The sequence below is a fragment of the Protomyctophum bolini genome (genome assembly GCF_963924005.1).
Source record: "Protomyctophum bolini genome assembly, chromosome: 1".
In the NCBI taxonomy this organism is placed as follows: Eukaryota; Metazoa; Chordata; class Actinopteri; order Myctophiformes; family Myctophidae; genus Protomyctophum; species Protomyctophum bolini.
In genome coordinates, this window is record NC_137862.1 from 22,087,277 (window position 1) to 22,101,629 (window position 14,353).

General features: G+C 40.2%; 1 protein-coding gene across 1 annotated transcript; it reads right to left on the reverse strand.

The window, feature by feature from the left end:
• Positions 1 to 2,381: 2,381 nt before the first annotated feature.
• ap3s2 (adaptor related protein complex 3 subunit sigma 2) lies at positions 2,382 to 13,427 on the reverse strand. The gene is made up of 6 exons (XM_080756705.1): positions 13,230 to 13,427; positions 11,707 to 11,798; positions 11,062 to 11,173; positions 8,453 to 8,524; positions 5,916 to 6,023; positions 2,382 to 4,565 (listed from the first exon to the last, which is right to left on the reverse strand). The coding sequence occupies exons 1-6, from the start codon at positions 13,296 to 13,298 to the stop codon at positions 4,440 to 4,442; spliced, it is 579 nt and encodes a 192-aa protein (XP_080612831.1). The 5' UTR covers positions 13,299 to 13,427; the 3' UTR covers positions 2,382 to 4,439.
• Positions 13,428 to 14,353: the final 926 nt, after the last annotated feature.

Consider the following 14,353-nt stretch of genomic DNA (forward strand, 5'->3'; position numbering starts at 1 on the left):
TTGGAGGCAAACCGCGAACCACAGGAGAATAACTTTTTTTTGTTTCATGCCATTACTGTCCACCACGAGATACAATAAGCATTGCATCAATTCTACTTATACAAGCACACACGACACACCCGCTCAGTCCGCTGGTGGTAAGTAACTAAGTACATCTACTCAAGTACTGTACTGTACAATTTTGAGGTATTTTTTTTAGTTTTACTGAATTTTCAATAGGTTAGCTAATTATGTACTGCTCCATTTCATCAGAGGCAAATATTGTACTTTTTACACCACTGCAATTATTTGAAAACTTTAGTTACTTTGTAGATTCTGATTATTATTACAAAACACACATTAACCACTTCAGCCCTATACATACTTTGGTTATTTGAAAACAACGTTTCACGAAGCGACGAGTTGTGAGTTGCACACACCTTATATTAACATTCAGAGGTCCAAACATGGTCAGACTGTGTATCTGACTGTAGAGAACAGATGTTGGCAAGAGTTGTAGGATAGATGACACAGCAGGGACTTGGCCCGGTCCTAAAAAGAACATTTACATACTTTATTTACATATTTTGTGCTGAACCATGGCATTCTGTACCCAGGGGGAATGAAATCCCATGCCAGGTTTATTCACAAAGCTGGACATCTGTAACACAATTGGAATATGTTGTTGCTGTCGGGCAGAAACCTCTTACCTCCGTATTTTAACTGGATCATACTACAGCGCCACACAAAAACAAAAGTAGCAAATCCACATTCAAAAGTTCGAAACGTCCAGCCGGGGAAATTCCCCTCTGTCAGGTGAAAAGAAGCAGCTTGGACTCCTCATGCATAGAAGGAGGCATGAGGTCAGTCCGCTGCCCCCCCAGGTTGGCAGAGGAAGTGTAGCGCCCAGGATTACATTAGATAATTGGCACAGGGTGAAAAGAAAAACTGGGTTACAAAATTGTGGGATAAATATTATAAAGTAAAAGTTCGAAACGTGGCGCAAAGCGACATGTTTTGAGCTTGTCGATCTGCTACTTTTGCTGTTTTTGAATTTCAAATCCTGAAAAGTACCATAGCTGTTTTGGCCATACATGAGCTTGTAACAGCCTGTGGCTATATGTATTATTATGTTCGATATTATATTTATATATATTATTATTATATAATATCTATATCTATTTTATTAGTAGGCTTGTCTAGCTGTAGGCTACTGGGTTAGGGTCGCCTATTATGCCTGGTACTGCTTGTTGTTCCTGCCGTCCCTGCAGATGATGAGTGATGTGTCCCTAATGAGTTGCCATCTTGAGGGGGGCCTGGCTAACCAATGCTTGGAACGTGATCAGCTCCTATTGGCTAACCGGTCATGTGGCACCTCATAGTCCTGGCTACAAAGCTCAGTCTCTGTCAGCGCTTCAACGAGGGAACACCCCTCCAGCCACCTACATTCTGTTATTTTCGTCATGTCATGTTAATTTTGTTAGTTTGTGTTCTCGTTCTGCTCGTCTTTAGTTTACTCCCTTCGGGAAGGAGTATTACCGGTAGTCTAGTTTTCAGTTCTGTTTAGCTCTCGTTGTTATAGGTTCACAGCTGTAGTTTTGTCTCTGATGTTGGTTAGGGATTTGAGTTAGTCTTGTTGTCACTGTCGCATTCCTTTTGTTTATTCATTCATCACCTTGTATCACCTTGAGATGGGATATTATAGCTCAACGTCCTAGTCGAATATCCCCATGTATGGAGACTAAATATCCACCAAACACTCTGCCAGATCCGATAATATGAATGGAAGTGAGAGGAAATTGTTCTAAATCTTCTAAATGTCATTAACATATATTTGGTTGCAAAAAGGGTGAAGTGTCCCTTTAAGTTCATGTGCTGCAAGCTTGTACATCTGCTATTTTTGAAAGAAATTGAAAAATGCTAGACAGGGACATGGTCTCGATCTTGGCTTAGTGGACAAGGACATGTCTCTTCTTGGCTATAATACAAATTATGTTGTGACACCTGCATTGGCAATTAAATGTAAACAAATGTTTTCTCATAGGTCTACCAATTCAAGCTCCTTTGAATTGAAATTGAATTGTCTACAAAGAACATAGTAATATTAAACGGGCAGATTTCTCTATACCTAAATACGAGTTGAAGAGAGAACAACACCCACAGTATAAGGACAATGAAGCCTACTGTATGACAGGAAACTTGTCAGGATGAATTTTTACATTCCAAGGAATCCTCCCAGAGACAAAACAGATTGAGTGGAAATAACTAAGGTTTCAGAGACAACTCAGAAAATCGATTCTGGGAGAAAAGGAAAATGTAATGGTTTTTATAGGAACATTTCCCTCATAATCCGAATGAACTGTATTAGTTCTGGACTTTCAATTGAGTTGATCACACAGGGATTTGTGCTACAATTTGTTTTATTACATATGTGGTCATAATGCATTTTGATTTCAAAGCACACATTTTTAAATAATAAAATTTTGGGCTGCAACTATCAGTTATCTTATTAGCGATTATTCTATTTTCCCATTAACAAATTATCGAGATGCATTCCTTTGGTTTAATCTGTTATTAAGTGTCAAAGTTTCCCTGAATAAGACGTGCTCCTCTGCGGGCAGCACTCAGCTGGGTGAAGCTGGAAACTGAAATCCCCACGTGGGATGAAATAGGAAAATAATCGCTAAGAAAATAATCAATGGTTTTAACCCTACACTACCCTACAAGCAATATACTACTTTGGTTTGGGTTGTGTAGGTACCTTGCGACGATGTAACTCCAAGATGGAAAATATAAAATAATTGCTCTATTGATTAGAAATTGATCAATCAAAAAATGCTCCTCGACTTACATTGTACAGTGAAACAGTTCCCCAAAGTTGATTCAGACAATATAGAATTAACATCAGAAAACCCAGCACCGTTTGTTATTGTTTTAATAAAAATGTTCACTCCTGTTGATTAAGCTATTTTTATTAGGAGGAAAACTGGATCTGGGGATCCGGATCTTCAAGTTGACATTTTTATTTAAAAACCCATTTAGGACTGAGGCCGATTCTAAAAACGCCTGCTAAATCCTGAAGTTTTCTGAAAAACATCAAATATTTATTAAGAAATTACAAAAATGTTATCCATCTATATTTTTAATTATCCATGATTTCTAATCAATGGAACGATTATTTTGTATTTCTTGTCCACCTTTAGAGTTACTTCATGGCAAGGTAACTACACAACCCAAATCTCTACCAAAGTGGTATTCCTCTTAAGAGAACAAAATTGTAGGCAGTAGCCTATAATATAGAGAAATGCAGACGATAATGCATGCACAAGGACTGTCTGTCCACACACCTGGCCCTCATGTGGAAAGGTGTGAATAGATCTATCTACAGTGTCAGCCACATGAGGTGGCATGAGGGCAACAGGCTCTGAAAACCCTTATAGAGCACAGAAGTGGCAGCAAAAAAGGCAAAAAAAAAAAAAAATTGCTTTTCCATTTTCAAATATCTTTTGACACAGAATCAAATGCGTTATGGTCATGATTACCCAGGAGCCTTTGGTTCCATGCTTAAAATAATGAATAGAAATATTTTTTAGAATTCTCCATGCACTGAATGAATGGGCTTTCGATCTGTGGAACCAGTACCAGTAAAAAAAATGGCCACCACTGCTATGCTCTATACAACCTCAGAGATGTATGAAGTCATCATCGATTAATGATGGACCGCAATAAATAACCAAACACCAACACTACAGAAGTGCTAACGGAAAATGCAAACACATCGTCAAAATAAAAGGAATACACATGATTATTATTACTCTTGTTTTATGCTGCTACAGCAAAAACCTTTACAACGTTGTGCAAATCCCAAAACTGGAGTAATCCTGTAACTTTCATACAGCAGAACTCAAAATTGACATACACACAGCTCATCTCCCATAGGAATAAAAAAACAAACAAACATGTCAGCATATGGGACGGAATGAATGCATGGCTGAGAGAAGTAAGCTGTTGTGGTTCAAAAGTATTCATACACAAAACAAACTTAAAAACATTAAACTGGAACTATTTATAATGGCACACCTGGGCTGGTCTCTCTGCCCGGTTGTCATTGTCCCGCAAAGACAGAGAGCAGTAACGACAACAAGAGGAGTGAAACCAAGAAAGAGTTTAGACTGTCTCCTGGTTCATTTTGATTCGATATAAGCTATATATTATTTATTTATTCATGTTTTCTTCCAGGGACTTATCCAATTGAAACACTGTAAAGGTGCTCTAGTCTAAGTGACATCATGAGAATAGCAGTTCAACAAAACCGACGTTACTGCTGTCTGTATTTGAGGACAGAACATAATCTCAGTAGAATTTCAGCCTTCCAGCACTAATATACAGCAAGATCCTCCCGCTCTAATTTCCCCCCTGTATGCGCCCCAGTTGGCCCCAGACATGGACCCCCCCACTGGTCAGAAAGGGGAGAGGCTGGTCATTTTGATATTGAGGTCTCCTAAGTTGATGTTACGAGGCATCTCTGGAAGGTTCATGTTCTTCACAGCGGAGACGGCCCTCGCTGGGGCTGCAGACAGGCCGCCCTGAAGACACAGGAGGAGAAAAAATTAAATAAAAACGCACATCATAACATACCTGACCTCTTCACACTTTTCTTCATTTTCCCTGTAAAGTATCCCCCGGTAGGACGTAGCGCGTGGAAGGAACGTTATTCCAACCAGTTCCTTTCCCCTTCATCAGGCACCCCAGCTGATCAGGGGGAGGCAGTTTATAAACAGTAACAGGAGGATTACTGCATATTTTTTATGAGGTTACCTACCCTAGGCCAAAATGATTTCAGTCTCATTTATTTATCACCTCATCCACTGAGTCGGCATTGAGTGAGAATGTGGTTGCAATAATCAAGCCTTTGGTGTAAACATGATATGGCAGCCAATGCTATACTTATTTTTAGGACAGTTTGTTGTGGCTTTTATGGTTTGCTTTTATGCTTCTCATGCCCCGTTTGCTTTTTTATTTTTATTTTTTTTAGGATGGAGATGTGGGTCCAAACTTCATATTTCCAAAACTATTGCTTTTCAGGATTCAAAGTTTGTATTTTTGCAAAAATAACAGATCTACAAGCTCAAAACACGTCGCAGATCAACTATTTTTGTTACTTTGTGTGACAGTGTACAGTAGTATGACAAAGTAGGGGTAAAAAAGCATAAAGAATTTATATATGGAGAGGTTTCTGTCCGACAGCAACGATATCATGAAAACAATGTCTGTGTAAATGTATGCACTCTGGAGGAAGAACCCCTTGGGCCTTCCTCTAGAATAGGGGATATCAAACTAGTAAACTACCAGCCAATCTGGCCTGCCAGATCATTTGGGAGTTCAAAAACTCTCAGCCCAAAATAAACTTGATACTGTATGTGAAAATATAGTAGCCGGCTAGGAGGATATAAACCCTACTGATTTTGGTGTCTCCACTCCACAGCCGATCCTCTAGTCCAGCAGTTCCCAAACCTTTTTGGCCATGCACCCCGTTACCTACTGACGTAGCTGACGCACCCCCCCCACATGGAAATACAAATTGCATAAGCTATATAGACACATATATTTCCTATTTATCCACATATATGAACCTGAATATGGCATATATATGCAGCATAGGCTATATTCGGCATATACATGCCAAATATTGTCATAATTTGTTAATATAATATATTTAAAATAAAACCATAGCACCACCATTAGCCTTTTCATGTCGCACACCCCCTAGAAGGCGCTCGTGCACCACAAGGGGTGCGCGCACCAGTTTGGGAACCACTGCTCTAGTCAGTCACCACTGTGTGGTGCTTTCTTTGTTTTAAAGGCCCTGTTTAAAGTTATTTTAATTCATTGTAGCTTGTGACGCTGTCAGTGTGGCATTGTCAGTGGAGTCCTACCTCTGACTTCTCCATGCGGTTCTGCAGCTCCACCTGGGCCACGATCTCATTCATGTTGGTCTCCAGAACCATCCCACCCATCACCACCTCCTGGAGGATGTAATGGACCTGACAGCAATACAGTACAGTTACAGTACATAGTATGATACATACACACATACCGACTCCTGTAATCACAAACCAAGAGTGTAGGCTGCAAGACATTCTGGCATGATCATGGATAGAAGAACAAGATTTAAATGTGGCTAAGTTAGTTAAATTAAGTGTTAAAGAGCTCTATATCAATCATTGTTATAGAGTATGTGTTCAGTAACAGGGGTCTTCCCATCTCCTTAGCAAACAGAAAATGCATTTTAGTCACAAATAGTCTCCTTGCATAAGGCACTGGAACCGCCAGTTCCTCCAGTGGAGCTGTTCAGTGCCCAACAGTGGACTGACTGTGACAGTACTGGGCAGCTCCCAGTGGCCAGTGGAAGACTGGGACTGTACTGGGCAGCTCCCAGTGGACTGAGTGTGACTGTACTGGGCAGCTCCCAGTGGCCAGTGGAAGACTGGGACTGTACTGGGCAGCTCCCAGTGGCCAGTGGAAGACTGGACAGTGGCCAACAGTAGGACTGAGGTTCCTTGAAGATTAGCTGATATACAAATGTTGGACTGAAATAAATACTTCTGCTATGCTAAACACTTTGTCTGCGATGCTAACACTACAAAAACACCTACAGTAAGGCACGGCAAGGCATTTCACATTTTAACGTTCTTTGCGCAGAACACCAAGAAAGGAAACACAATTATACAATGACATACAAAAGTAAAAAAATAAATAAATAACAGTTACAGAGGAGAAAGAAAAATAACAGTAACTCAATGAAAGGCAGCGGCAAACAGTAGTGGCAAAGGTGGACTTTGTCCATCTGGTAGAGTTGATTCTTGTGTGTTGAATCCATGTGTGCATGTCTCTCTTTGGAAGAGGACCAACAGGGTATCTCTCCTCTCTCTGAATGTCAGTGTGTTAACATCCACACTGCTCTCCTCTCTCTGAATGTCAGTGTGTTAACTTCCACACTGCTCTCCTCTCTCTCTGAATGTCAGTGTGTTAACTTCCACACTGCTCTCCTCTCTCTGAATGTCAGTGTGTTAACATCCACACTGCTCTCCTCTCTCTCTGAATGTCAGTGTGTTAACTTCCACACTGCTCTCCTCTCTCTGAATGTCAGTGTGTTAACATCCACACTGCTCTCCTCTCTCTGAATGTCAGTGTGTTAACATCCACACTGCTCTCCTCTCTCTGAATGTCAGTGTGTTAACATCCACACTGCTCTCCTCTCTCTGAATGTCAGTGTGTTAACTTCCACACTGCTCTCCTCTCTCTGAATGTCAGTGTGTTAACTTCCACACTGCTCTCCTCTCTCTGAATGTCAGTGTTAACTTCCACACTGCTCTCCTCTCTCTGAATGTCAGTGTTAACTTCCACACTGCTCTCCTCTCTCTGAATGTCAGTGTTAACTTCCACACTGCTCTCCTCTCTCTGAATGTCAGTGTGTTAACTTCCACACTGCTCTCCTCTCTCTGAATGTCAGTGTTAACTTCCACACTGCTCTCCTCTCTCTGAATGTCAGTGTTAACTTCCACACTGCTCTCCTCTCTCTGAATGTCAGTGTGTTAACTTCCACACTGCTCTCCTCTCTCTGAATGTCAGTGTGTTAACATCCACACTGCTCTCCTCTCTTTGAATGTCAGTGTTAACTTCCACACTGCTCTCCTCTCTCTGAATGTCAGTGTGTTAACTTCCACACTGCTCTCCTCTCTCTGAATGTCAGTGTGTTAACATCCACACTGCTCTCCTCTCTCTGAATGTCAGTGTGTTAACTTCCACACTGCTCTCCTCTCTCTGAATGTCAGTGTGTTAACTTCCACACTGCTCTCCTCTCTCTGAATGTCAGTGTGTTAACTTCCACACTGCTCTCCTCTCTCTAATCCTCCTTGCTTGAATTGCTCCATGTGAGAACAATTTCCTGCCAGGGAAATTGAATCAAGATGGTGTGTGTGTGTGTGTGTGTGTGTGTGTGTGTGTGTGCATGCGTGCACACACACATATACAGTATGTCTAATTCATCCCCTTGCAACCACACATCTAGGTCAGTTTTGTAGAGAGATGGGGATGTGGAAGCATGACACTAATATCGTCTCTGTCGGGTGGAAACAACAAAAAACTGTTACTTTTCAGGATTCAAATTCAAAAGTAGCAGATCTACAAGCGTTGCTTTGCGCCACGTTTCAAGTTTGTGGATCTTTTGCATTACACTTTTTACCAAAAACAATATGGAGATAAGAGGTTTCTGCCTGACAGCAACAATAGGATGCTTCCATTTCATATTGTCAAAGTTTAAAAGCGACATTTGACCCCTATCTGACGTCGTGGACGTATACTGTAGCCTTCATACGGACGGCTAGGACACAATTTACCTCTCAAGGCTTAGTTTGAGGCTGAGCTCATGACAGGTATCCCGTAAAAACACCAAACATCAATTTCCTCTCACCTTATCCATATGGAAGATTAGGTCCAACTCGCAGACATTTTCAAAGCATTTATCCAGAGTTTCCACAAACACCTAGAAGAGGACATACGGTACACGTCAGACATGCGCTATACACAATGGAAATGTACCTTTGGCTAGTACACCCATTACACGATTATGACATTTTACATGACGATTGTACAGGGCAGATATTATATATAATATATATTTAACAACTTTAAAAAACAACATATATTTAACAACTTTAAAAAACATTAATAGTGGAAATATGGTTACAAGCTCAAAAAGCATTGTGATGAACATTTTCAAAATGGAAATGATAATTTAATTACAAAATAGCTAAATTTATGATGGTAGTTACTAGTGACCAACCCTGTATCTTTTTACATACATATCAATTCTGTGTAAAAATAGCGACCGGGGCCCTACCTATTTTAAATTTGTTGTACAAACAAATGTCACCTATAATGATTCATGAATGACATGCCCAAAATAGGGACACCAGGTCGACCAATGAAAAAAACCCATCAACAACAGTGTTTTACAATACTTAACGGTAAACGGTAAAGTAACGGTTCTGGAAATACGCCTAAAAGCTAGTTCATCCTTGAAATGATGCAAATCAGGGGTCTTCAACGTTTGTCAGGCAAAGGACCTCTTAGATGAGAGAGAGATGAAGCAGGGACACCCACTACATATTGGATTGATGTTAAATGTGTGTTTTCTAACATAACTTAAACCCTAAATGTAAACTTGGACATAGACCTTTGGCTCGGTACTGTACACCAAACCGCTTTGCTGAAAATAGCCAGGGATGTGAGGTCTCAAGTGGTTAATGTAACAATAAAATAAAATAAAAGTCCCTATCACACACAAATATTTGACGGCCCCCCTCCCTGTTGAAGACCCCTGATGTAATGGTAAACCTTGCACACATTACTATGAGGTGTGTGAGATTAGATTGATTATCCGCTTCCATATAACTGACATATCAGCAGCTCGGGTGAGTTCAAGGGTTATTGATAGTGTTGGTGTCATTAACTGCCCGGAGTTGCTCTAGAACAGTGTCTTTGAGCCACAGAATATTTTGTTCTATGACGATGTAAACACAGAATATCTCAAAAGAAAGAAGAGAGTACAAAATGTTGAGATGGAGGTCCACGGCCAAATACATATAATTTATGGGGGGCCTTAAAGTTTGAGAATCACTGATTATAGCAACATACGTTTTTCAGAAAACTGTTGGATGGGTTCTAAATGGGTTCAAAGTAAACAAGGCACATAAGAGCAATAACACATCAAGAAATAAAGCCAAAACATTGACTTGCACAAGTGAGTCAGGTCAAGACTTCACAAGAGAAAATGCTAACGAAACAAATGAGTCAACTGACTCAGCATTCTTTTAAAGCCAGCCAAGAGACTAGAGCTTAAGTTTCCACAGTGTCAGAGCAACCACTCAAAGGTCTTGAGTCTGGTCGCGGGTATGGTCAGAAGGCCTTTGTCAGAGGATCTGAAAGATCTCACATTGGTCTTTAGATCATGCAGTAAGTCAGTGATATAAACAACAATCTCTGATGAATACTTATTAGCCAGTAGCCACGCTTGTAGTTGTAGCCATTACTTTGGTCCGAACTAAAATAATCTGTTCATAATTAAAATTTCCTTTCCACTTGCAAATAATCTCAAATCGAATGGAAGGAGAACATTAGATCTAGAAGGTTATAAGATCTTTATTGATTGGACTATGGCCCATATATTTTGGTGACCCAATGGCCTGCGCTCTAGCACCACTGTCTGGCTAAAATATCAAACTGCACAATTTTTCATGAATATGCGTACCACGGTCAAGGATGAACCCCATTGATATTGTGACCATGTGGCCCTTCCTCTAGTGCCAGCCTTTGGCAAAACTCTTGCACACAAGTTATCTCAAAAACAGGCAAAAACTTATTGCAGGATGAGGCCTACTGATTTTGTGGACTCATTGATTGACCTTCTCATTTTCAGATGGATCTAAGGAGCAGCACTGCCTGCAGCCTGTGTAGGACTAGGGACTGCTAGCAGCCAGGGCTTTTAAACTCACTTAGACTAATTTGAAACAAATTTAGACCTGAGACTTTCTAAATCCTGACCTAAGATTTCTGAAAAACTTCAAAGAATGACAAAAAATAACACCACAAAAGGGGTTCTCGGATTTAAAGGTTACGCAATACATATAGGGGTTCCCAGTCTAAATGGGTTAAAGAAGATGTTTTCCTATGCATTGTGTTTCATAAACAATTGGCACAATATGTAGATTGACCACTATGTAGATTGATACTCTTTCATCTTAAAACAATGAATGGTGCATAGCATGCTTCTATAGAAGACATGCTGACATCTATGGAATCCAAACTGAAATCGGTTGTGGCAAACTGGCAACTTTAGTCCATGTAAATGTCATCTTATTTGCAGACAGAGACACCAAACATAAACAAGGCGATATCTTGGACTATACCGACATACGTCCCTAGTAAACAATACATACAGCCCACTGAGCCCAGTACACATATCAATATCTATATAAAACAACAGACAAATTATTTCCAGGGTAACCACAGGCAGCTCACCTGAATGAGGTCTAGAATTCCTAGCTCGCTCTCTGACGAGTCCACACAGAAGACAAAGTAGAGTGTGGCATAGTGCCGGTAGATCAATTTGTAGTCCGATCCACCGATGAGACTGAAAGCAAAATGATGAGAACTGTGAAAATCACATCAAATGTTTGTTTTTGTGAGATCCGTTCTAGAGCCTGTGGTGTGTCTACTTGTGTCAATTTGGGCGTTGACATGAAAAGGTTTGAGAACCAGTGCACTACTACAGTGGTTCCCGAAGTGGGGTACAGGGCCCCCAGCGGTCCTTGAGGGAGTTCCAGGGGGTCCCCAGCTAAATTATAGTTTGTAACCAAATGGACCCTTATGGGTCCGTAACTCTGAGAGTGTACCATTTGTACACTCTTTAATGGCATTTCCCAGAGATGGAAATGCCATTAAACAGGGGTCTGTAGACTAATGCCTGTCAAACTGGGGGTCCATGAAATTAGACGGGTTGACAATCACTGCTAGAGCCGTACACATCTTCTCTTATGGGGGGTCCCTGGCACATCTTTCTAAATGGGGGTCCGCGGGCTAATTACCGTAGTGTCAATTTGGGCGTCGTTGACATGAAAAGGTTTGGAAACCAGTGCACTATACTACGCTCCACACAGCGCTCACCTTCCTCCCTCCAGGAAGTTGCAGACATTGTCGTCTCTCTTGGATACCAGATGAAACGTCTCCCTGATGATCTGCTGCTGTAGATCCTCTGCCTAACAGGAGACCAACGGACAGAGATAACGTCAACAATGAACAATAATGCAATCAATAATTTACAACAACAATTTGCAAACACAGAAGCACGATTTGTGAACTGTAGGAACTGAAGGAAGGTTAGCCAATGGAAACATTGTGTTTTCTGTAGTAGACCTCTAGAGAACTACTGCACATATAAACATTTTAAATCTGAGACATTGTTTTTGTATACTGTAGTTTTTGTAAAAATGCTGCTGCTGTCCCAAAAGTGACTGCAAAATCTTGAAAGTTTGCTGCCATTTGTTAAAAATCAAAACTGAGTGGTGCAACTCTCCTCTCCCCCCCCCCCCCCTCCCCTCCCCCTCCCCTCTCTCTCTCTCTCTCATTAGCAGGCAAATGTGCAGCACCCTTGCCAACGATGCAACATGTCTAGGCTGTTTACGTATGTATCAAACTCGAACACTTCACCTGCACAGAATTTCTTGCCAGAAAGAAGCTATCATAACATGACCGGTGGACTTTTGTTTTTTTTCTGTGGTGTGCAGCAATGTTGGTGAGTTTAACGTTGTAATTAATACAGGACATTATTCCTGTTTGGCATGTATATGCTGGGGCTATGGACTGTCAATGGCTGCTGTTGCAACTATGTATTGTTAAAAATCTAGTGTTGCAGTGTCTATTCTGCCTGTAGGCCTATGTTCTCAATCTCTAGTTCTCTGTCACATATTCTCCTGTAACAAAGCTCAACTCATATGTATGTAACATCATTGCAAAGTAAAAGTAAGTACATTGCAGGTACAACAGACTATTGTCAAAGACACATGGCAGACAGACAATATTTTTGGTAACATATGCTAGGCCAGGGAATGCAGCCACTGTGCCACAGATATATAACAGCTATTGGTGGCAAAGAGTCAAAATATTTCAGATATCAGATCGGCCGTAATTAAGGGACCAATGGGTAACAGGTACGGTCGCCCATTTTCCTTCTCGCCCCACATATCTGTAAATAACAAACATAATTCATGTTGGTGATTATATAAAAAGGTATTAATATCATATTAATTTATCATTGTTAAGTTCACTCTGTATATCCACGGGCATAATACAATAATGTCAGCAACGACGTCATTTATTGGTGCAGAAATAGCATAATCGTCTTTATAATTTAACTGACGTTCATAATAATTAATCTTCGAACAAATGTTTCGTATACTGTACATCTGTAGTTGTGAATTGATCACAGTTTACATTAGCAAAGCTACTGAAAATACAAGTTCCCCATTCTCTGTAGGTTATGAAGAAACATAGACCTGAATGCCTGTGATCATTTAATTATACTTCGTAGTACAGTATTTCACATGAAATACTGTACATACTGTATGAAACAACAAGAGCCGTTCTATAGGGCTAGAAGAATTAAACAGCTCTAAAAAATAAATACTTACAAAATACTGATAGAATCGGATTAACCGAGGTTTCCCGTGGTTGTTGAATATCAGAATGGCTTTAATCATTTTTACACGATGGTGTTTTTCTTTTCAAATGGTGATTTAAAAAATAAACAGATAATAATCTGTTAGCATTGGTGCTAATGTTGACTTGTCTACCAGCTGTCGGATGTATTTGTTGAGCTTCTTCTTAGGTTCCCGGCCTGCAGGCTGTACACTGACAAGTGTAATGCTGCCCTCCACAGGCGAGGGTTTGTTTTACTACTAAGGCGTGACATAGCTCAGCTCTAGTCCATAGCTCTAATGCGAAATGCGACGCATTAGAGCTATGGAGCAGAGCTAGGCGGGCGTGACATATATATTCAGAATGTCAGTATTATGTGCACGTGCCGATCGTGCGTCGATAATTAATAAACTAATCTTGAAACTCGTGCCTTCTTAATTACATAATGTACCAAATATAAATAAATGTCATAAAGTTAATGCACATTGATTGATTGATTGAAATAATAACATAATAATTATTATATAACACATTCCTAAAACACTCACCTCACTCACTCATACACATTCATTGTTGTGTTTCATTTTTAACTAAGGGACTGCAATGGAAATAAGCCGTTGGCTTTCTTGCATTTATCCTTTTGTGGGGATGTATAACTATATGTGCATTTTTCTGTACATGTAAACATTGTCAATAAACATATAAATCAATCAATCAATCAAAAAAGATTGATTACACTTGTTTACAACAGGGTCCACCATTTTCAATTCATCAGAACATTTCGAGACATACAAATAAAATACAATAAAACATACAAAAATATAGAACAGAGTGTCTGTCACGTCGTCTGTGGTCACGCGTGTGTTTATTATGATTAGTTTTGAGTATTAGGTATCCAGAGCAGAGGTCATAAAGAACTGTGGTCTCGACTGTGGTTTACCAGTCGCCTAGCAAATCCACTAGTCGACTAGTTTACCAGTCGACTAGCAAATCCACTAGTCGACTAGTTTACCAGTCGACTAGCAAATCCACTAGTCGACCTTGCTGGTAGAACTACTAGTTGATAAGATTTTCCCAATTTTATAGGCCTGAAGATCAGGTAGATTATAGTTATAGT